The 26883-nt window shown below is 34.8% G+C and overlaps 1 protein-coding gene across 1 annotated transcript; it reads right to left on the bottom strand.

The window, feature by feature from the left end:
- Positions 1 to 1597: 1597 nt before the first annotated feature.
- Positions 1598 to 26167, bottom strand: LOC130049762 (uncharacterized). Its single transcript, XM_056147744.1, has 7 exons — positions 26063 to 26167; positions 24798 to 25028; positions 20252 to 20509; positions 17773 to 18003; positions 13179 to 13436; positions 2908 to 3045; positions 1598 to 1665 (listed from the first exon to the last, which is right to left on the bottom strand). The coding sequence occupies exons 1-7, from the start codon at positions 26124 to 26126 to the stop codon at positions 1598 to 1600; spliced, it is 1248 nt and encodes a 415-aa protein (XP_056003719.1). The 5' UTR covers positions 26127 to 26167.
- Between the last annotated feature and the right edge of the window lie 716 nt (positions 26168 to 26883).

Raw genomic sequence — 26883 nt, forward strand, 5'->3', positions numbered from 1 at the left:
TATATAGCATTGAAGGTTTGATTCGGAGGCCTGCAGATTCGTTTGTTTACGTATTAAGATTATATAGCTTTTCAAATGCCTATACAAACTTGTAATAAAAACACCATATACTCGTGACATAGGGGTGTATTCTGAATGAAAACGATGTTGACTCGAAATAAGTACTTTGTTTTATTTTTTCAAAGCAAAAAACTGCATAAAATACCCACAACTTTCATAAAAAATAATGCCGGATTGTTCTCAATTTACTTAAAAGTTGATATTCATCAACAACACACCTTTCAATTCGAAAAATCTTTCGTGTAAAATGTATTTATATTGATAAGTTTTGATAGGCTACAATCACTTCCTGGATCGTGATTTATATGAATTATATGACTAAATTTGAAAATAGTAGATATTTCTGCAGAAAACCAGACCGATACCGGTTTTGTTTTGTATAAAATTCAACAAGCTGACGTTTTGGCGGGGAAATCATGGCACGTCGCGATGGTACAAAAATTATATCTTGAAATGATAGCAATTTTATTTCACTTAATTCTACTTTATTTTTTAACACACAATAGGCCAATATAGCTAAACATGGTCTTATTCCTTTAAAATAGGTACCATACAAAGGGAGGAAGCAACTAACTATTTCAAAATTTGTTTGAGCGTTTTAAAGAGAAGAGACATTATTTGTCGAAATGTACATCTGGTGCATACAATTGGTACCGTATAATTTTTACATTATGACCTCTGGGTCGAGGCCTCTGCTGGTGGACTGTTAGTTCCCGGGGGTCTGTACAGCCCAGTAGCTAAGTACTTCGTTACTAGCTTGAAAATACGGATGTATATTTAATTGCTGTTATAAAATTTATAAATTCATTTCAAAATTAAGGATTATTTCCCTCATGCATAAAATTTAGAAAGTCATTTAAAAATTAAGGAGTATCTCCCCTATGCATAGCTCTTATCCTTGGACGAATCTGGCTCCACTTTTTGGCACGCTGTTTTTGGCTATATTTAGCTCTAAAACTGCATAGTTATTTCGGATTTCAAACATTTCGGTTGAGCATCACTGAAGAGACATTATTTGTCGAAATGCGCATCCGCTGCATCAAATTTGGTACCGTATAAGTTTTTCATATCATAATAACATCAAAAACGCGCTTCCGGGTGATGTCATTGCATGGCTGTTATAAATGAAATCCTATAGATATATCACAAGTATACTTTCTTAGAAATGAAAATGTAACACACTACCCCCGAAATTAATCATTGATATAACTGGCGATAATGACGGTATACATCCAGAGTTTACAAGTGCCGCTATCAATCTACCACTTCCAAACGTCTTAAAGTTCCACGAGGACGGATAGAAAAAACTCAGTACTGAAAAAAAAACTTACATGAATAATGATAAAGTTAGAGTTTTATTATCGCCTTCTTAACATATCCCGGTAATCCGAATACATGTTTCATATCATTATAGTATCACTGTTCTGAAATTATATCATGACGCCAACGGTTATTTTGGTTTTTAGAAAACCTATTGAACTTTTACAAGGACAGCTATGATCATCATAAAAAGTACCTGGGGCTGATATACATTTGTCTATGTTGTCTTAGATTTACCAGGACCTCTTTGTGGACCCAATGCCTTTGCTGTTCCAGACAAAAAAGCTAAAGGCATAGCCCATGAAGAAATGTTCCTAGGTACGGTGCAACGTTACAGATCGTTACTGATAATATTAATGGAATTAAACATCATATAGGTAGGGAGCTACTAATGACACTAAACATCAGTCATCTAATCATATCTTAAAGAAAGGTGAAGACAACGAACAGTGGCCGATATCATAATCCCTATAAACAATACAAAATAAATAGTTCGGCAAACACGAAACCCATGAATATACCAGAGGTGGGATCTGGTGTCTATCTTACTCAATATATCTAGTCATTACGTGCGATGAATTAAAGACACATATTTCTCTTTCACCAAACACTCGTTATTGAAAAGCCATGATCATGAATCTTTTGGAACTTACTTTGAAAAAAAACAACAACGGCTCACTGCGGTAGTAGGTTTTGAAACGTTAAAACCCTCACAGTCATCACCGCAAGTGTTAAAAATGAATGAAAATCTGAAGTACTTACGTTTCCATATCAATGGCAGATTTTCAATGGGGCATAAAACAAACAAATATATCAAACAGTACACGAATTATGAGACTGGTCATCACTACCATGATCATAGGTAATGCTCAAACGCAATCAGATGCTACATACGCTTGCACGTATTCCCGGTCCACTGCTTATCACAGCCATTGTCACATCGTCCAGTTCTTCTATTGCATGGATGATCATCTGTACAGTGTCCACAAGGAACACATGTTTCATTCAATACATATGTATTCACATCACACTCTGCAAAACCAACGTGTTTCTTCTTTATAATACTGCATTTGATTTGCTTTAGAACTATAGATCACATTAATGGTATGCAAATAAAACAGTCTGGGATCTTATTCGAAAAAAAAGCTGCAATGATATTAATATCGGATGCTAATAGTCTTTGAGCAGAGGATTTTTTTTCATCTCGCCACGCCAGCTGTAACATGGGACCTTGGTTTTTAAGTTCTCACCTGAAGGACGACCCCGATTAATCACCTCTTTCGACAAAGAAGTGGCGTCGAGGAACCCGGATCCCCATGGATATTTTAAATTGGTTCTCTTGTAAATCGATAAATGATATTTGTATCTCTCTAGTCCCCTGTCTTTTCTAATGATTATCCTTCGCAATGGCCATAGTAGATGTTGACTGAAGGAAACTTTTATGTAACAGACAAAACAACCCCAGTGAAACTATAAGCAATTGTGAAAATATAAATGTACACGTCATACAGTACAATCATACTTTACCTGTGCAGTTTGTGGTAATAGCTGTGGGGGAAGCACAGCCGTGGATACAGGATCCATTGAAGACATCGCAGTGGGAATTTTTACATTTACTTGAACACTCATCGGTACATCCGGGATGATATCGAGCAGCATTACAACCTTTAACAGAAATTAGAAACCTGACTTTCTTAACGGGATGTGCATCTGAGATTTGGAATAATGCAGATTTTTGTGGGAAGTGTATTTTTGATTTCTACATCATCGTGTAACACCTGCTTTGACACGGGACCTCAGTGTTTGCGGTCTCACCCGAAACACCGCCATGTATTGCCAACACACAAGGGGTACTGAGGACATACTCTAACCCGGATCCCCGTTTATATATCATAATGGTGTACAAGGTCTGAAAAAATGTCAAGTAATAGCTGTGAATGAAGTTCATTGCACAACGTAGGCACCATGATTAAAAAAAACAATATACATGTAGTTTAACTACATCAGGTGCATGGGAATATTTACAGAAAGTTCGATCACTTCCATAAAGGTATATGTACATTTTCAATTCTTCAATAACAGTTGTACAAGGTCTGACGGTTGTCAGGTAAATGTTGTAAGATGAGATTATCACAAAAATAGGTACCGTCTATTCAAGACATGCTGAAAATGACGAAGTTCAACTACACGTATTTTTAAAAAAAAAATGTCCTGAGTAAAATTAAAACAAACATCATAAAATATACCTTGGTGCACTTCACACTATATGACGTAACAATATAAAACTACGTCACCACGTACAGGTCTACAGATGTATCGCGGGGAAAATGTCATAAAATTTACTCGCGATTTACTAACGGCATCTAGTGTTCAAGCTGTATATGTTTAAGTCTCATATTTTTATATACTAGCGGGAAAATAAACTGCATTATAAAATTAAGTATAATTGTCCTATATATATTGTTTGTATTTATAAAATCTAAACAATCGATAAGAGTGATGTTTTTAACAGTATCGGATAGTACCCGACTCAAATGCACGGATTTTTTCATGGTTAGTGAACACATGTTGTTTATTGAAGTGTTCGTTCGCACGAATTTGTCTGACCAAAACTGTTTGAAGTAAGAAGTGTAAAAGGTTTGTTTAGGCACTATTCATTAAGGAAAGCACATTAGTTTTGATGAACTTTACCCTTCTGTCATGCCACGGCTAAGCGCAAACCAACGTAATCGTGCTGTTGGGATGCTTCAAACTAGAATGGCACAACATGTCGTAGCAAGACACTTTGGTGTTCATCGGAACATAATACAATCATTATGGAGACGTTTCCAACAATTTGTTAACACTCGGGATCGACCACGTTCTGGGCGTTCTCGTGTGAAGTTACGTCGACAGGACAACCACATTAGAGTTGTGCACCTGAGAAATCGCTTCCAGACAACAAGTTTGGCTGCTCGTAACATTCCTGGACTTCGACCAATCAGTCCAAAAGATGTACATAATCGTCTGTGCGAGCGCAGCAGGGTTAAGGTGTCCCGAGTAAAGTTAAAACAAACATAATAAAATGTACCTCGGTACACTTCATACTATATGACGTCACAATATAAAAGTATGTCACGACGTACAGGTCTATATTTGTATCGGGTATGTTCACGAAAGACTGTAAAGTGATATTTACATCACTTTGTGACCTTGATATCGCCCCCAATGTATATAGTCACTTGGAATAAAGAAAACCAACGCATGTACATACCGACTCAATACAGGTGAAAAATGACGATATTTTATTTCAATCAAGGCATATTCAGAAAGGTAAATAGTTGCAGATTTAGGATCTTGATACAATATTTTGCCTCGTTTAGATACGATTTGGATGTGAATGTGGAAAATACCCAACATTTGAGTTAAGATTATGGAAATTGCTATATTTGAGAGGATATTGTACCGATCTGTATCACTCTTTAACTTTATCATATCAATGTTGACATATCAAGCATCTCAAGCTCAAACTGCAAATTATTTGAGTACATCTTTCACCAGTGCCGAGATGATAAGCAACTAAAAGTCTAGCGCATAACAATAGTTCTACGCCACTTGTATGAAGTTTTAATAGTTTCCCCATGTGATACGATGTTTTTCTATGTATTGACAAACAGTTTTTACTAAATATACGCGACGCTTGGAAAAATGTTACTTTAATGTGAATATACTGTTATTACTTGTTATTGTACGCGGGACACCTTAACCCCACTGTCTGTCTGACCACTTTCCAAAAGACACATCTACATCTTCAATGTGTCCATAACAGCTATTCATAGTTTGAAGACGTAAAGATGGAGGTGTAAGGGAGATAGATTATACAAATTAGGTACCACATATTCAAGAAATGCTATAACAAAGTCAAATTCAACTTATTCAGGTTATTTTTTTTTCTAAACAAGTTTGAGCACTTTAAAAAAAAATGCACATTTCAATGTGTCCATAACAATTGCACATAATTCACCATTTAATAAACCATTTGCACGTGTCCAACACAGCCAACATCCAAAGTAATGTGTTTGCATTAGCCGTAAACAATAGCGTTCACAAAAATAAATGAACGAATATCATTTCTTTGCAAATACATATACTACAGGGAAAATGTTTAAATAGCATAAATCATGCAATATACAACGCGGGAAACCAAAAATGAATAATATTACATATATGGAGTACAGCTTTAATGCGTGTTTGATTAGCTGAGCAAATGGATTGAATGAATGATGTCTTTAATGCAAATGAATCATTGAGTGTATTAGTTGTATTATATTCATTAATATAATATGCAGTGAATAAAACTTGATTTTTAGGAAGTAACTTGAAACCCCAAATTAAATGTTCCTTAATGTGACATACGAGATCCGTATTGCAAATTGGATAATGATATTACCAATGCAATTGTAATCCATCATGCGGGTAATACACCAAAAAACAAATGAACGGTCGCTCATAATTGCAAAATTTGCATCTCGGTGTTGCGAATGGGTTTCCTATGGTAGTTTTTTTGTCCAGTGCGCAAACCAAGAGCAAACCTATGAATAGAGTAATTTCGTTCCGTCAAAGGTAAGGAATCGAAAAAAAGAATGCGCCATATGTATGACAAGCACAAAACAATATGTTACATTGTAAACAGGTTCTTGGACATTGCCAACCATTGTGCATTATTTCAGTAATTGTTTTAACTTTAACGGCATACGATGCAAACTTACCAGAACAGCCCCGGATTGTTCGATACTAGTTTTGAATCAATGCCGAATATTTAACTAAAGACAGAACTAACTGTCATTCTTAATTTCAAAATTTGAAACACAGTATTGCGAATGTGTATTTAATGGTAGTTTTTCCTCCAGTGTAAACGGGGAAACTAGGAATACACCTCATTTCTAGTTGCTCACCAATTGCAATAATCAACATCATAATGCACTATGTGAATGTCAAAGGAATATTGTAAAAAGCAGTCTCATTTCCTGGACATGTTTTGGGGAAATGTATAATCTAATTTTGGGAAAATGTTTTAATCCCTTCTATACCGTACCGGTCAATTTGACGGGCGGCGCGTAAAAACAGGGTAGCGTAAAAGGAGTGTCTCTAAATCTTTGAACGTTTTCATAACATATATGATCTATATATCATTTGGAAATTTGCTCTATTTTTAACTATGTAGAATCAGCTAAGTAAATAAAGCAAATAAATTAATGCAGGCATTTAAAATGAAAGCTGGCTTCATCTAAATATAGCGCAACGCTTTGTCTCAAGGCTATTTCCCCCTCGTTACGATTATTTTTAATTTTCCTTATGAATGCACCATTTCTTATATTTCTGAAAGCATATATTCCCAACTTTTAGAACCTATACAAATTATTTTGAATGCATGACAAAGTTATAAGAAAATAGCATTTTTTTGCAGATCTACGCTTTCTTACGATTTTATTTCTCAATGTTTAAACAGATCGGTGCTTTACCAATATTCATATATGGAGAAAGGGAAAAGTAAATACAACCTATAAAAGTAGAGGAAATTTCTTTTTGATGGACCCTTATTCGTGGTATAATTCTTGGTAGTTTGTATATTACGATGAAATGAAATTGGTGCATGTTGAGCGGTTTTCTTTTTAATTAGCGACAAAACGTCGTCGCTGAAAGCGATCGACGCGGGTCGCACAATACAGTGGTGAAAACAATGTGTATGTCATATATTGGTAATTAGATACGTTTCGATACACTAAAACAATATACACATATATGAAATAATCAATCAAGTAGTATCTGCTTTTTTTAAAAAAAAAAGTATAAAACCATTATTGGTGAATAACAGTTACACCACCTACTTGAAACTCCATAAAACACCTAATGAGAATATTACATCGGTAGAGTGAATTTAAAAAATGAGATACTTCAAATTCAGATATAAACGTTATATGATATTTGTTCGGAATAGTAATATTTTTTTTTTCTCCCAGACAAAAAACAAAAAAAAACAACCAAAAAAAACAGTCTGCATATTTTATATACTTTTTGTTCCGTGATCCGCATCGCGGCGCAGGGTTTTCTGAATGTGTGCACGGGCAACATACGTGTTTCCCTTTCAACGAAAGCATCACAGCGAACGCTTGTGATGTATTTACATCTTGAAAACGACCTGATGTCAGATGAAGAAGATACAATGTATATCCTGTTGCAGGATGACCCAAACGATCATGCATTTAGTCTAAAATGTAAGTTGATGTAGCCACATAAGGCGACTAGTAAAAAGGAACGTTCGAGGTTATGTCATGTTATGAAAAATTCACGATTAATATATTGACCGCGATTTGATGCCATAATTTGTTGTTTCATGAAAGAAAATATTTATATTTTATGATATCTAAACGAAGTGTATAACACCCAATTGTTTATTAAGAGCTGAACATATCTGACATCAATTAATATGTCCTGCCCCGGCATTAATAAGTCAGATTAGAGATTATCTCCGTCATATATAGCTCTTATCCTTGGGCGAATTTGGCTCCACTTTTTTGGCACGCTGCTTTTGGCTATATTTAGCTCTAAAACTTCATAGTTATTTCGGATTTCAAACATTTCGGTTGAGCATCACGGAAGAGACATTATTTGTCGAAATGCACATCTGGTGCATCAAAATTGGTAACGTATAAGTTTTACATTACCCTTCCCCCAGAATTTTGGTATCTCCCTGCCCGACGCAGGAGTGTAAGAAGAGGTCAGATTTAGTGTACGATGAGAAGAGTTCGGGGTGGATTGTATTAGAATGGACATGCATGAACGCTGGTGCGTAGGGTATTTTTCAAGATTTTTCAATGTTTATTAAAAGACTATCTTTCTATGAAAAGAAAACACAATCTGTTAGAAAAGCACATATAACATTATTGTATTATCGTGATAATAGAATGCATTACCGTAATTTGAGGTGTTTCTTCATATTGTAACAGAAATAAAAACGAAATGTGTGTTCGTGACAAAGGTTGGAGGGTGTGGGTAACATTAATAAAAGTCTGGTTATGACAGGCTATTGAAAAATCATATAAATTTCTATGTTATATACACTTAGTAGCTTATGACCATAAATTACATGTTATCCATACATGCTGGTGTGCTATGCAAGGCGAAGATAACGAACATTGATCAATTTTGTAACTCCTATAATCAATACTAAATAGATAGTTGGGCAAACACGGTCCCTGGAATAGGAAAGTTAGGGAAACAGGTTGTGACTTCAACAGAAAACATGCTTTCAGGCTAGGTTCAACTTCGTATATGCAAAAATCGCCACATCTTGCATATTCAATACAAAAATTAAACATGTTACAAGTCACGATAAACTTGCTCCCATCACATTTCAAATTAAGAAATTTATATGTTTTGAAGTTATATTAACTTCAACTTGCATTGATATCTGGATATCGTGCCAATGGAACAATTTATACACACATGGTACGATTGTATCTTGATATATGATCACGTGATATATAACTGATGTAGAGACTGTCTGTCTGGTGAAAATTGTATGGGATGTCAATATGCACTTAATCATATCTATACATGTATATTTTTTTGTATAAAGGGATTGTGTGCACAGAATTTGTCAAAAAATTATATGTTTATTAATACTATTTTCTTCTTACATAGTTGGGCCGTATAACATATTTTTTCCTCTGACGTATTATATATGGTAGTGGGACGTTTCGGCCCAAAAGTTGGACACTTTCCGCCCAAAAAATTTGATACTTTGGCCCAAATTTTTGAGACACTTCGGCCCAAAGACATTTCGGACCAAGACACTTCGACCCCCATTGTTTTGGTATGAGACACTTCGGCCCATATTTTTCATTTTGCTAACATCACCAATTATTATTGCGAGTCCAAAAAATAGTAAATTGACACTTCGGCCTAATGACATTTCGGTCCGACGACATTTCGGCCCAAATGTTTAATGATGACATCCACGGGTCAATTCAATTAAAAACATTTGTTTGTCAATAAAATTGATTAATCTGATTGTGATGCTTTTGTAGTATTTTAAAGACGCATCAGCTCATATATCTTTAACTCGAAAATAGTTAGAGGGGTCGTAATATATATATATATATATATATATATATATTCCAGATAAAAAAATACTTCAAAATTGAGCGCTTAAAAGACCTTTGACACCGTATAAATCTTTGGGGTCATAGGATAACATAACAAACTTTTTAGAAAAAAATGTTCTCTGTCCAATCCTTAACAAAATTATATGCCACATGTCTACCTAAAATGGTGATACATGCAGGTGTAACTCGATTTAAAAATATTGTCATTTAGTCTTTGAAAACCTCTAAAATGTACCGGTAGAGAAAGGTTTCAAGGCATAAAACGTACACTTCCAGAAAGAAAACCCCCGGACAATTCGATATCTGACATATTGTACAGTTTTCGACTTCTTACTTATTTTCAAAATATGTATTATCACAAAACATGTGCAACTAAAATAAAAAGTTATGTTTATTCATATTAATAACTGTTAATGCATTGTTTGAAAAGGTCTTAACTGTTACTTCATCATCACAGAAAATACGAACAACAAACATATTGGATGTGTATCATGATTATTTTTGTTATCGAATTGTGAGATCGTTGGTCGCGGGTCTTGGGAGAGGATGGTGCTGTTTTTCGTTGAATGAGATGTATGTAGTTACAAACCTTCATATAATGATGAATGTATGCCTAGTCAAATCTATCATGAATATAAACTAACATTAAACGCCTACACAATTTCATTACGATCATGTTGTAAACCAATCGCAACTTCTCAGCTTACGGAACAGGCAAGGGCATATGCGATTCGTTATATTCTTAGCGTTCCCTTCTGGACATTTTCATAAGACTAATTTAACACTAAATTCGCGGATTGAGGAAACGAATATCCACATTTTATTTATTCCACAATTATTAAACTAATTTCTTTTGTGAGAACAGAATCAATGAAAGGTGAGGATACCGAACAGTGATCAATCCCATAACTCCGACAAGCATTACAAAATAAACAGTTGGGAAAACACGGACCCATGGACACACCAGAGGTGGGATCAGGTGCCTTGGAGGAGTAAGCATTTTCTGTCGATGAATCATTGATAAAGAAAGGATTTATTTCATATCGAATTATTATCTTAAGTTATCATTAACATAACAGAAAGAGGGTGTTTTATCCGCCAATCTACCATAATTTTTACTATTTCGGGGTGTTTCTTTTTTTCGAAAACGAAAGCAGATTTTCAATTGATCTTGTAATATTAATTAACAAAGTAAGATTCTATTATAGCTTACGAACTGTATCTACATCTGAATCAATATTAAAGGTACAAACAGTATCTCAGGAGCAAGCGTTTCGGAGTTTATTGGGCAAATTTAAAGATTTATAAGTATATAAATCGGATGAAACAAACTGTAAAACAATATGCAACACAGTTAAGATGTCGAAGATAGGCAATTGAAGACAACATGTATTAGGGTGGATGGAACATGTTGGTACTTTACTGATACTGGATCAAACTATGATTGACTAACACATACCTGTATATTAAAGACGATTTTACTATATATTCAGACTGGTCATGTAATCTGACATCACGCGATTTTAACAAATGTACCTGCGATGTTGAGGTAATCAATAAATTTCGATATTGCATGAGCATAATCAGGTCGAAATTCAAGCTTTAATTACTGAATGGTCTAAACAACATTTGTAGTTATAAAATCCTACTGAGATTTATAGCTTACGGTTTATAATTGTCGAAATAATACTCCAATGCTTGCTGAAGTTATTTTACAAGTTAGTTAACTGCATTTTAATTTGAAATAGAAAATTCATTTCTAAAAATGCGCTACAATCCTAGCACTTCTGAAATATCTCTTTTAAGAAAACAATTGTAATGTATTGAGAATATATATGTGCAATACAATATATTTGTAAAACCCATTCATCCGACTTCATAAGAAAACATTTCTCTAAAATTAATAGAGTTATACATATCTGCATTTTTTTCCTCATTTCATTGTATCTTTAAAATCAGTTGATCCGTCACTTATTGCAAATGAAATGCGACAGACTATCATGATGCCATTGTGGTGGCAAGTGTATCGCAATATTTCAATATTGTTTTTCTTCTCTTTATATCTCAAGGTGTCAAACTACATTAACGACAAAAAAGTGTAATGAATGTTTGTGCATTTTAGAACCATTGATTATTTTATTTCATGGTATTTTGACGGTTGCATTTCTTTGTTGTTTTGTGTGATGTCATTGTATACATTCCTGTATATAATAGGACGCGCCTCCTGAACGTTTTGATAAATCATTTTCCGTTAAAATATAGGCCCTGTCAAACGTTTTCAAAATTTGAAATGACACATTTTTTTCCACTGAAAAGGGTTCAGTAATAAAGAGGAAATGTAATATTTTTGCACGAATGGGATCAGTATCGAACCAGTAAATACTTAGTTGTAGCATTTTGCGTTGCTGTGCTTACAGGCTTGGGATATATATATTATTTTTTTAAAATAGTTCGGCATAAACGTGTGACATTTTATAACATTCCCGAATTTCAGGATTATAGATTGATTGCAGTGCTTGTTGCCTGTCCTGTCTGCTGTTTTGTGTCTCTTTGTTTACCGATATTGAAAAATTATCTTCAGTTGAAATGCAAAACAATGACTCTGAAGATCACATCAGTTAATGCATCGTAGCACAAATTCCACTTGACATTATTGCTTCTTCATGCTTATTCTTTTTTCTTCTTGAAAATGTCATTTGGATATCCCTTTCAGTCATATCAAGTGCGAAATTTAACTTTGAACACGACAACATCTGGACTTGTTGCTGCCATTTACAGCAGAGATACAGAAAGCAAATAGTGTGTATATTGTCGAATGTTTTTCAGTATATATTTGTTTAGGACTGAATGTACTACATTTTGTACAATAAGAATTGTAAACTCTTATAGACAAAACGCGTTAGAAAAATGGTAGATTTCCTGTCCTGACAATTCCCTATCATTACCCTATGAAAAAAAAACCCATCCGAATAGGATTAATCATCGCTATTCTTCATACATAAGCAACCCTATATCCAATGCATTAGAATTAAATACCCCAGATAAAAATCGAAATGATATAATATTTCAACTGTATATTGGATGTGATATCATATCCCGTCAACTGTTATTAGTTAAAACATTTCTCTTATACAACCATACAATCATTATCGATATCATTGTTTTCTTTTCCTTTGCCTATATGTTTATAGATAGTATCAATTTATATATTCTCTTGCATATATGAAAACTGTTCAAAAGGTCCATTCCCAAAACAAACTTGATATATTCTATATTTATTATATATACGAGTATATCATACCGATGGATGTTGTTGAGATTGTACATGAATTTGACGACAGGGTGAGTAAATTATATCTACCCGGGTTTTGATTGAGTGTTAATACATATTACTTGTCAAACATTACTTGGATTAACATCAGAAAACAAATATCTAATCCCTTCGCTGGCACACTTATTTTAATGCGAAACTATTTTAGTCAACATCTGGTCTTCGCTATCCAAAGGACTTATATTCACTATTTAAGAGGATATCCAACGACTACATTGGTGCTAACATAGTTTAACTCATTAGAAAAACTCTTGATGAAGTCCCATTTAATGAATTATTTCCAACATTAGGCACATTTTATGAAGTGAATTGTATCTCACCCATTACTTTGACTTCACAAATCCCAAGAGACGTCGTGCTTGCATCTACACCTGAACATGATGTGGAGAATCCCGGTGGGCGTTCATTGTAAAATGCTACACCCTGTGCTACTCTGTTCACAGTGATGTTCATTATTGAATCCGGACATCCTGACATTGGGTTGTGGTGATACACTACACTTCCTGTAGCGTCATGTGGTGGCGTAAACAATTCATTGTCATATGTGTAGATATAGAATCCTGTTGATCTATTATATGCTGAATGTAAAGAAAACGTGCTTGTAAATCATAACCACCATGCGCTACAATCAAATAGATGATTTTTTTTTATCATTCGTTTCAATGTATCTAGAAACATGACATTGGTATGGTACAGTTATATTATAATCAAGTAATAATATATAATAGAGAATTTAACAATGTGAAAAGAATCATTTCACCAAAATATGGAGGATGGATATGTATAATATTTTATAAGTTTTCAAGGCTCAGTGATTTCTAGATTTTTTTTTTCAAAACAAGGTGATATTTTGATTGTTTGTTTTATTCCAGTAGAATGTTTTTCATTCATACTGAGATATCATCAGTTATAGGTGACATATCGCCAACTTAGATTCATGACTGAATTGCTCAAAACCTTGGTTAAGCTTAACCAGTGGTTAAACCCATCCCCTGTCCATCGGTTAACCAATCTCCAGACGTGGGTTACAATCATTTAACCAGTGGTTAAACATGACTGCTTGTTTGCTCTTGTATGTAAATATAAGTAAATAACACAGGAAACGGGGAATTTGGAGACACTGTAATCATGATTTCGGTGAAATAAAGTAAAAAAAAAAATTGAAAATGTTCTAACGAATCAGTCAGGTACATCACAGATCTCGTAAGCTGTGCCGTTCAATAATGTTTACATTGTAAGATATTGTTTGATTTCTAACAACATTAAGAAGAGTTACAATTATCATGTAATTCAATGCATCTCATTCTTTAACATCATGGATGGAATTTAAAGATTTAACAAATTGGTAAACAGGATACATAGGTGAAGTCACCGGGGGTAGGGGAGGGGGGATCACGGAGGAGGGGAGGGAGTAGATTGAGCCCCGTTATCCCAAAGTTAACTGTCTGAAGAATGTTTAATTGCAGATCTATGGTATGTCAAGGTGAAATTATTATCATTAATTGAGTTTAAAAACATCGAATTCAGTCGATTAAATTTTTATGCAAATTATTTTTCTCCTGTCGAGACTGAGGACCCAGATTCTTCAGGTTACAGTGACATTCACATTGTAGGTAGGTCTAAGAATATATCGATTCGTTTTAAAAGTTATTCAGACATCAACATGTACTCTGTGTGATGCTTTCACTGAAAAAATTATATCGTTGGATTAAAAGTTACAACTTCGTGTTTAGTGTACCAGAGCGAAAAAAAAGCCGGTTTGTAGACGAACTACTAAACTTACGAATTTCCTCTAACTAAAATGTATTTTAATTTTCAGTGTCTGTATTAGGAAGAGTGCAGTTTAAGTTTACTGGAGTTTAAATAATACAATAATGTAGGACTACCGTGAATATTGAGGCCTCCATCCTCAACTCCTCCTGAAATGTCGATGAAGTCACTGATTCCCGGTGGATCTAAATAATTCTCAATGAGACGGGGTCGAGTGACAAAGGATTTGGATCCCTACCAGTCTGTATTCAGTGAGTTTTCTGTATACAGTTTTTTTTCTCCTTTTGCTTTCTAAAAGTCTTCCTGTACATCTCTTTCACATTTTCAACTGTTTAACACGCCCCCTTTCCTTTCCAAGTTTACGGCTTCGTTTAACTTCAGAATACAACTTGTTTAGCTAAGAATAGTGTCTCATTAGGTGGAAAGTTGTTTGTCCGCTTCATTATCATTTGCAGCAGCCATTATTGTTTACATGTCCAGACGACCATTGTTGAATTATGGGATACTAACCACTGGTTAAATGAACTTAACCGTTGGTTAGTATGCCCCAGGTCTAAACTCATTTCGAGGAACAGAATGTTGACCTGTGGTTAGTTACTCAGTGGATAGTAAATTTAACCAGTGGCTAGCTTAACCAGTGGTTAAATTTAACCAAGGTTTTGAGCAACCCAGTCCAGAACCGCAATGGGCGAGAGGTAAATAATGACGCCTGACGCGACATGAGATCCCGTCTTTAAGGACATATCCAAGAGACCCGTGATACTCCCATCTAAATGTCGAGATTTTGGCGAAGGAGTTATCACTACCTGTGTTTACGTTTTAAGTTTGACACGATCAAGGCAAGAGTGGGGCTCGAACTCATGAACTCCTGATTATGAAGCGAACGCTTTACCAATGTCCTACCGTGATCGGTCAATTTGATAAGTAATTTGAAATATTAAATATCGTTAAATTCACAATTAGATGTCTCATTTATAAGATTTCACGAAGTATTCGTATACTATTGGCGACTCGACGAGCTTGCTCCAATGACCTTCAGTCTTAACTCTCTGTCTTCAGCCCTATCTGGGAGTCACCTTTAAGATACAAACATTAAATGTTGTACTTCGGCAATTTGGCGTCGTAACTGAATATCAAACAGATATAAACACACTTATTTGTTTGAGATAATCTTTGAATAAGAAGGGTATGTAAACAACTGTCCGCGGATTATAGACAAAAAAGGTCAACATTGTGCTGACATTATCATGAAATACATATCGAATTTTATAGGCTACTGTTTGCAGATGATTCTATCTCATATGTGTTATAACTGTGAAGGTAACTCGTGTCTAAGACGTCATGGCTAGAAAAGCGGACGTTCGGGTCTCGTCTGTGCTTTAGCCTCTTAGAATACTAACCACCACTAATCCAATGACCCACATAATTGGGACGTCCTTGCATAGTCCAGCGATTCACAAGTCCGAAATGTAGAAAGCGATAACCCTACATCTCTCACCGCTTTACCCGAGTGAAAAAGAAAGGAAACAGAAACTCCTTCCCTTGGCATATCAATTAAACCGTACATAAAAGGAAATGAATTTCAATTTCTACCAAACTAAGAGGTTAGATTACTGCTTTCTGCTGTCGATGACTTGATCATTTCACTAGAAAGGAAAATAACCTACGGACATTCATCCTAGTGAAAATACGAAAACAGGGGGTAAGAAGTGGAAAGTAAAAGTGTGCATCAAAGGTAAGACTCATGGGAGAAATCCTAATTTATCAACTATCTTACGTTGCTAAGGCAGACGACAAAACATTTTACAAGAGTTAGTTTTGTCACAGTATATTGGCTACATGGTGAGTGAGCAGTGTATTTAGGTACGCAGGCACTTGGGGGCAGGGTCGTAATGATTTCACCCTAACTTCAGTCTTATCACGTTATCTTTATTTCTGATTTTTAAATATGTTTGTAAATGTGCAGTTAATTCGATTTCGCTGTATCTCGGAAGTTTCGGGCGTCATCGTCTATTTGTGAAACAGCATAATGTCACAATGGAAGAAGTGGGAGGGGTAAGTAAATGACAACGTCGGGAAAAGGAATGATACCCACGAGAGCTGGCTGAATATTTTTCAAAAGAGTAATGAATTTAGAATGCATACACAACTGAACTTTTTTTTGTCAAACGGGATGATTTCCACTTCTCCACCGTCAACTTCCCAGATATATGTAGTAATATTCTATTATCACCTGTATATAGTATTTATATTTCTCAACTGATTCGATACACACGAGCTGCTTCCGCATATGGTTAGTTTTTAAATCAAGGAAGTTACTGACAAACAAGTCGATGATACAGGGGTTTTAAGAGTGTAACTTAAAGTCAGCATTTCACACATTCTATCGTCGTTATAACGATCTATTTTGCCAATACAACCTATCATTGGGTCAAATGCTGTCTGGCGTGTTTCATACCGATTGTTATACCATTCTTGGCACACTGATTTTGATTACGGATAACTCTGTTTACTTGATTAAAGTATAAAGCTTATGGCGGGTGTGACCAGTCGACAGGAGATACTTACTCCTCCTAGACACCTCACCCCACCTCTGGTGTGTCCAGGGGTCCGTATTTGCCCAACTCTCTATTTTGTACTGCTGATATGAGTTATGAGATTGATCACTGTTCGTTATCTTCACTTTTGGTATGTATTAATGATATCAAATGGGTGATTCTGAGGATAACTTTCGGGTTTTGTTGTAATTTCTGTCTCCCTTGTTCACAATAAAAGCGTTGATTTTAGCAGATGCAGCTATTTTCATTATGAACCCCTGTACGCACTACAGTTACGTAGATCCTAACGTTTAATGTTCCATTCCTTTCCATGTTTAGCAACACCCTTAAAATGTCGTTCCGTGTAGAGAACCCTTCGAACCAGTGGTCATTTGAACTAATGAACTTTCACACTAGGGAACCGTGGCCGTCAGAATCATGACGAAACATTAGCAATGATTGACCATTCACCAAACTGCAATGATCCTAAGTGTCAAACTGGTCAAAAGTTGCGGTAATTCATGAATATCTGGGGGGGGGGGGGGGGTCAGTGTGGTAGCGGGATGTGTAACAAACAAACATATATACTGTAAATATAAATACTTACTATCTGATCTAAGGTATATTTCCAAATAAGCAATATTGAATTTGCTCTGTAACCACACCTTCCACCACAAAGGTCCAGATTGAACTTTTGTAATTGCGCAAGAGTTGTTAAAATAAAGCTGATTTGAATTCCCATCAACTGCACGCTGAGCCGTCCAATTGTCGTTAAAAGGCAATGTATTCATTGTTGCATTTCCTTGAAGTTTTAGCAGAGTGGTGTGAGCCAGGTTTCCTACAAGAAAAATACCCGACTTTATGAAAACCTACAGCTTATTTGGAAATTCTTGTATCTAAAATATTCACCACAAACACTGTTGTTTAAGACATATTTTTAATGTAGCATTAGTGAATCATAAAATCAACAGCGGTGGGTTCAGGAAGTGCAGTGGGGGCAACTTTATGAGGCAAATGATCTAGTTGTCAACTTGGGTTTTACAGATTGGATTGGGTTAGAAATGTATCTCCTTTGTAGTGCGTCATTTTTAATGAGGTGAAGTTGATAAAATGACGCACTTTTTGGGAATTTTGGACAAAAATGTAAGTTCTCCCAATAAAACGTAATTTAATAACCCAAAATATTTATGTCAATGTATACCTCCGAGAATGGAGGAAATTGTATCTTATTTGATCGTTTACAATATTTTTTTCTAAACAAGAAAGTACGATAGCCCTTGAATTTGAAAAATCTAGGGGTTGAGGCATAACAATACTCATGCGTTTTGACTTATCTTCATGTAGTTCTTATATGTATGTATATCAACTATGCTATGTCCATGTTATGTGATATATGTTCTCGATATATATTTATGTAAACTGGTTTGTATAACAAATTGTGTATTCCTGAATAAAGGGTATCATTATTGTGTTTTGTGATACCACATTATGCATTCCTGTATATATTAGGACACGCCTCATGTAGTGGAACATTAACTGTGCTGCAATATTTGGAATTTTTGATTAATCAATATCTCCACTACAAAATATAGTTCCTATGAAACCCTTTTAAAAATTGAATCGAGACATTTTTTTTTTCAACTGAATAGGGTTCAGTAAGATATGAATGGTGTAATATTTTTGCACCAATGGGGGTCAGTATTGAACCAGTAAATACTCAGTGGCATCATCCTGGGCAGCTCACCTATAAGCTTGGGAGCTACCTAATTTCTTTCTTTAAATATTTCAGCACAAACTTGTGGGTTGTGAATATTATGAATGCGATGATAACTGAAAACCATATTTCCAGTTAAACCATATGGATTTTTGTTTTGTTTATTGTATAGTTATTGAATTGCCGGATTTCAAACTGATTGAAGTACTTGTTGCTAAGCTGTATCACTGTTGTTACTTATAATGAGAAATTATCATCAGTTTGAAATACAAATCAATGACGCGCAGTTGATGCAACGTAACACAACAATTCCTAAACATAACTGTTTTTATTACTTATTCTTTTTTGTCTTTAAAATGTCCATTGGGATATTCCTTTGTGTCATATCTTGAGCGACATCTAATTTTGGGCCCGACAAAGTCTGATTGTTGTTGCTATTTACAGCAGAGATACGGAAGACAGATAAATTGTGTCTGATGGGATTTTTTTTTTTTGCAATGTCCTTCTGTTCAGGAGTGAACGTAGTACAACTTTGCGATCAGGATTGTAAACCCCTAAAGACAAAACACTGTAGGATAATGGAGATATTTTTTTTGTCCTATAAGAATCATTTCATTATTCTAGGGGAGAAAAATCCAAATAGGGTAAATTATACCATAATTTTCATAATGATAATCAACTCTATATAAGATTTATTAGGAATGGATATATCAGATAAAATCAAAGCGATAAAATACCCCAACTTTGGAACATTACATAGGATACTAAATTCCAGCAACTGTTATTAGTTAAGAACATTTCTCCTACGCAATCATCTTCAATGTCAATATTTTATTCTTTCTATGTCCCTATATGTTTTATGAATAGCATAAGTTTACCTATCATCTTGCATATTTGTCGTCCTCTATATTTATTATACATATAGTATATCGAGACTTGTGGTTTTCTCAAAAAAAAAATGAGACTGTATATGGATTTGAAGACGGGGTGTGTAAATTTTTTGTAGCTTGGCTTGAATTTAGAACCGTATTAATACGCATCCCTTGTCAAACATTCTTATGATCAACATCAAAAACAAATATCTAATACTTTCCCTGACACAATTAGTTTAATACGTTATTATTTTAGTCAACTTCTGGTCTTCACAATCCAAAATATGTATATTTGCTACTTTACGGGGGCATTGAATGTCTGTATGAATACCAACATAACTTAATGCATCGAACACTCTTAACGAAGTCCCACTTAATGAATTTTCCAACAGTAGGTAAATCTGAATCAGCATCGCTAAAGTGTGTAGCGCTGTTGCCAAAGCTGTTATGAACTGACTATTTGAAGTAAATATAGAATAGGGAAGTGAATTGTATCTCACCCATTACTTTGACTTCACAAATCCCCAGAGACGTATTTCTTGTATCTACACCTGGACATGATGTGGAAAATCCCGGTGGGCGTTCGTTATAAAATGCTACACCCTGTGCTACTCTGTTCACGGTGATGTTCATTATTGGATGGGGACAACCTGACATGGGATCGTGATGATATACTAGAGCTCCTGTAGTGCCATTTGGCGGCGTGAATGATTCATCATCATATGCGTAAATAGAGAATCCTGTGGATCTTTTATATGCTGAATGTAAAGAAAATATGATTATCAAGCATAACCAACATGCGCTACAATCAATTGAAACAGTGTTTATTTTTCTATCAATCGTACATAATTTTGTGTTTACTGTAGTTATTTTACTTTATTGAAATCTTGGTAAACATATTATTAGTATGGTACAGATCGATGATAATCATAATAATAATAGTATACCAGTGAATATAACCATGTGAAAAAGATTAATGTGACCAAATATGTCGGATAAGTTTCATTCATTTTGAGACACCATCTGTTATAGGTGAAACACTGTTGATTTAGACCTATGCTTAGGGCCCAGACGGCCGTTTCACTAACCGATTGTAGATCGTAAACTGACGATTACGTTTAAGATCATTTTAAAGTATATATACAGCCCGGTAGCTAAGTACTTCGTTACTAGCTTGAAAATACGGATGTATATTTAATAACTGTCATAAAATTTTATGACATACGAACGTTTCACGAAACCTATCGTAGTCGTAACGCTTACGATTCCGATTTACGTCTGACTTTTTCGAACTCTTTTCTTTATGGAGGTAGATTTAAAAATAATCCTACCATGGAAAGAAATATTCATTCATTATTTCCTCATGGTTTTAAACTTAATTATCTTTATCATCTGCATGTTGTCAACAAACATAATGGAAATTTTGAGTCCGATCTCTGGTGTAGCGTAAAGAAAATTCCTAGAATCTTAAACAATTGATATAATAATTTATATTGACTTTTATGTCAGGCAGATAAAGTTGGGGAAAATATTATATAAAAGATAACATAACAGATCTACATTTTATAGAATTTCCAATTCCATGTATCGATCTGCTCTAGTGAGTCAATTTTCCAGCAATATACCCCTAAGTAAATTATATTCAAAGGATTAAAAAATTAAATAGTATTGATGAAAATGAAAATAGAATTGCACACAAATATAGGAAATATTATCCTGCGTCAAACACATTTCAAATTATGGATATATACAGGTATTCATTTGATCAGCTAATACGCTATAACACAATTGCTATATTTATTCACTTATTTGTATAAATAGCATACAAATCTTGAACTCAATGCGTAGTCCCGATCATTTATTAAAATCATTATTGATATTGAACTTTATAACAAGGGGTCGCACGAGCCCCAAGGGTCCGATAATGACCCCTTCCTTTTCTGAGAAGTGATACATATAAGCCTAGTTTGTATATTTGATTTCTAACGACCTCCATTTAATTTATAGATACGTTCTACTTGCAATATTAGGATTTTAACTCCTCTCCCATTACCAAATGATGTTACTGTCATGTTTTCCTAAAAAAAATTCTAATGCTTATCATTCGAATGTGCATGTATTATGCAGTTATTATAGTCAGTTGCATGAACGGTATTGATCCGACAGGGAAAAATAGCCGAGCACGTCGAATCCCAATCGGATTTAAATCAACTGTTACTAAAGAAACTTCATTTCTTAACATGTCTATGAGAATTTTAATGTCTTGAATTATGCCTAATGTTTAATATACATGTAAACTAACGGTGATGCAGGCACATGTAGCAACATCTCCCCTCCCCTATAACTTTTCTAACAACTGTTTTCGTTATTATTACATACAAATATTCTTGTGCGAAAGCAGACTGCAAGTCATTGTGATTGTTTCTTCCTACAAAATATAAACAAACTTAGTCAGGTAAATACAACCACAAAATCATCTCAGGCAGGGCCAGTATGGCGATCATATTGCTTATTTACATGCGTGCAGGACCACTTACGATAGCCCTAAACCACTCGTGGAGTTAAGATCAATATTGATCGTAAATCGCTAGTCGTAATCTTTAGTGAAACGGTCGTACGTGCTACGTTCACATTTAAGTCTACGTTTACGATCTACGATAGTTTAGTGAAACGACCGTCAGAGACATACCAGTGGGGGAAAGGTTAACGTAATAACGTCAGTTGCGACACGGGGCCCGGTCTTTAAGGTCAGATCCGAGAGGCCTTGATTTTCAATTCTAAATGAAAACCCTTTGGTGAAGGAAAGCTCACTACCTATGCATATCCTTACTCCTCCTAGGCACCTGATGAAACTGGTGTGGACAGGGGTCCGTCTCTGTCCAACTCTCTAATTTGCATTGCTGATAAGAGTTCTGCAATTGGTCACTGCCCATTATCTTCACCTTTCTTATTTACATTTTTGGTTTGCCGCCGTCATGGCACACACAGGGCTTAAACTCATGGCTTTACCGGGATAATGTTTGACGTGGACATGACACGAGAGGGGCTCGAACTCACTACCTCCTGGTTACGAAACGAACGCTTTATCACTGACCTGTCGTAACAGGTCAATTTGATGAAGAATTTGAAATATAACCTATCGTTAAATTCACATTTAGTATATTTCATTTATAACACCTGATGAAGTATTGTCATTGTCGACGCAACGAGCTCGCATCACTGACCGCAATCTCCAACTCTATCTAGGAGTCACCTTAAAGATGCATACGGTATAGGTAGTTCTCGGGTACTAGGGCGTCGTAACTATATGTCAAACAGGTATAACAAAAATAATTTGGTTGAAAAAGGATACATTTTGAGAAATTCTTTGAGTAAGAACGATGTGTTTACATTGAATGGAACAATTGCCCTCGCTTTCTAGAAAAAAGTCAACATTGTCCCTTCATTATCATATAATACATGTCGAATCTTATAGGTCACTGTTTGCAGACGATTCCATTTCATATGTATTATAACTGTGATTGTGACTCATGTCTAAAGCCTTAGAGTTATGGCTCGAAAACCTGACGTTCGAGTTTCGCTTGCGTTTTGGCCTTTTACAATGGAAACCATCACGTATTCAATGACCTACAATCGTCGGAAATTTTCCATTTCGAAGGCATTTCAAGGACCACTAGTCTGAAGGATATTCAGGACACTCACTAGTCCGACATTTAGAAACAAATTAGCACACATTTCTCACCATTAATCTGAATGAAAAGAAAACAGCATTTCCACCTGAATATTAATTAAACCGTGCATCAACAGTAATACTTTTCAATTTTTACTAAGTAAGATCTTCAACATCTATTGTCGATGACTTGATCATTTCAATACAAATGAAAATCATCTAAGCTTCGGGCGTCATCGTCTGCTTAGTGTTGTTCGGAACATTAGTCTGGGCTATCATACCTGTACTCTCGGTCCGACTGATACACAATAGCGATATTTATACAAACTGTACGATATTTGAATGATGTAATTAAATACTTACTAGCTTAGAAATGTAAGGGAAACACGAAAGTAAAGAAGAATGTCTAACTAATGTATTGGTGTATGTACATCCAATGTTTTACTTGCAGTAAGTAAAAGAATCAGGCAAAGTTTGAACCAGGTGAGATATACGTCGTGAAATCTAACATAAGTATAAGGGGGGATTCATGCACCAATTGTCTGTGGTCGTATTTATTCCTACCAAGCTTCCACCTAAATAAAATTTGGGTGTTGTGAAAACGCGGAACATAAAACCGAACGAAACATAGTTAAAATAAAACCAAGAATATTAGCAAGAGGCGAGACGTATGAGTAGAGAATAAAACAACACACAGTTCTACTCGGAATCTCAATCGAGGAGGAAGGTGGGATAAATTAAATGGCATATTTGGTGGTGGCCACAAGACCTTCCTTAATATTTTTATTTTTCAAAATAATGATTATAGAATGCATACTCATTAGTATAAAGTTTATTTTTATTTTTGTTTTTGGTCTGTTTTTTTTTTTAAGGATATACGGTTTTACTTTGTAATTCCCGTTTCCATTGTGCATAATAAAACCGTTGATTTTACAAGATGCACATATCCTCATTATAAGTTCACATACTCTATAATCGTTTTATGTTCCATTTTCCTGTCCTCATTTTAGCAACACCCTTAAAATATCGTTCCATTTTACTAATCCGTTGAATTAGCGTACATTTGAACCAATGAACCTTCTTACTAATGGATCGTGACTGTTAGAACAATGACGTAAAACAAGCATTGATTGACCATTTGCTAAACGCTTGACATTTAAACGTAAGTATTTTCAGATGAGACCTTCACATGTAATTTCACAATTCAATATATGTTTTCGCACCTTAAAAGTCACTCAATGGATTGATAGTAATTTGTGAAACAGGATAGAAATCGTGACGGTTTATCCACATTTGCTATTGTATCAATATGACACTGTGATATCAAACAACTTAAGCAAACATACACACGGGACACTGTAACTACACATACTTACTATCTGATCTAAGATATATTTCCAAATAAGCAATATCAAATCTTCTGTTTAACCACACCTTCCACCAGAGAGGTCCGGGTTGAAGTTGTGTAATTACGCAAGACTTCCCTGAATAATTCTGATTTGTATCTCCATCGAATGCACGTTGAGCAATCCACTCGGAGTTAAAAGACGGTTTATTCATTGTTGCAGTTCCTTGAAGTGGTTGCGGATTGTTGTGAGCCAGGTTTACTACGGGAAAAACATTCGACTTCATGAAAATATCTGGATTATTTAAAAATTCTTGTATGTGAAATATTCATTACAGAAACTGTTGTTTTAAGACTTATTTTTGATGTATGATTAGTGAAGCATATAATAAACATAAGCTGGTTCAGGAATTTCGGGGGGGGGGGGGGGGCTTAATTAGGTAGGAAATTTGGTTGCTGCCTTGTTTTTTGGGTTTTTTGGGGTTTTTTTGGTGTTTTTTTTACACATTTGATAGGGTTTGAAATATGTTTCCTATGTAATCCGTCATTTTTAGTAAGGTGAAATTGAAAAAAATCACGCAAAGTATGAGGGTTTTTGAGGAAAACAAGTACGTTCTCCCATTAACAGTAATTTAATAAATCAAAATATTCTGGGATTTATCTCTCCAAGAATGGAAAAAAAAATATTGCTTCTTGTATCGTTTACCTATTTTCAAAAAAAAACAAACTACAATTTACCTGAAGTTTGAAAATGTGAGGGGGGGGAGCTGCGCCCCCCCCTTTTTTTTAATTGACCACTAATTAAATTTCTCGTCACGAGATTCAGGCTTTCAGATAGTAACTGAAATTTTACCAACTTCATAAGAGTTAATAATACAGGGAACTTCAAATATCCAATCCATTTACCCAATGATAAGTTTATTTTAAATGGAAATTAATTTGTAATTAACTTACATTCAAATCATTGAAAGAAACAGAAACTGAAACTGCTTTTAATTGATTTACCGCTTAATTTTACACAATTACTCAATGGCTTTGTACATGTATACTATAAAACAGTTTTAAAAGAATAAACAATGCATCATATGCATGCAAACACACTGTACATATACTAAACTAAAACATGTACATTAAAACTGTCTAAACAAACGTGTTTTCAATTTGGCTTTAAAAGTATATAAAAAGAGTGGAAGATGTGAGAGAGAGAAAGATAAATAATGCGAGAAAAAGAAATACTGAGAGAGAGAGAGAGAGAGAGAGAGAGAGAGAGAGAGAGAGAGAGAGAATCGTATTTACAGAAACACGTTGTCCTTGATACAAACTGCATCAACATAATCCCCACAATTAAATCTGAGAACATCTTAACATTTGCGTTTGACAAAATGACACTGAATATTGTGTCTTCCGGGTTTGCTGTGCAAAACGAATATTTGCATTGCCTTTACATTTATCAAAACCTAGATAAGACAGCCAATAAATTCAAACAGAACGATGGAGAAGGGGTTTACATTTTCTGTCATTCAAACAAGAATCAACATGGAATAATCTTGCCCACTCAATTTTCAACTGCTGATTTTCCGATGTACCAGAGAGAAAATTACATGTATTTGGTTAGCGATACATGTCGTGTTTCAAGTTGTTTGTTTCGATTTTTGATGCAACTGCATGCATCTAATTTTGTTAAAGAAAAACGAATATGTAATAGGTACGGCATGGTTGGCTGTTAATTAAGATACTGTGATATGCATACTTTCCCGATTATATATGAGTTTGAATTCGATGAGTGTTAATACCTATGTTGGGAACGTTATCAGCTAGTCGTCATGTGCGGGTGTTCTGTTATCTGTAATTTGTAGAATGTTGGTATTAAATCACACTAGTTGCCACTTATTTATGATAATATTTAAAGAGAAATAAACATAAAAAGAAAGGGGTACCACGCGTTAACTCTGGAAAAATGTTCCTTTTCCATAGTATGTTGAAAATTAATCTTTATTCATTATAAAGTTTTGAAAATTCTGGATTGCAACATGTCACGAACAGTATAATCAGATTTAAAGTGATACACATCAGGGAGAATACAATCTGTACATACTAAGCTACAAAGAAACCTCAAT

The sequence above is a fragment of the Ostrea edulis genome, chromosome 8 (genome assembly GCF_947568905.1).
Source record: "Ostrea edulis chromosome 8, xbOstEdul1.1, whole genome shotgun sequence".
NCBI classification, from domain to species: domain Eukaryota; kingdom Metazoa; phylum Mollusca; class Bivalvia; order Ostreida; family Ostreidae; genus Ostrea; species Ostrea edulis.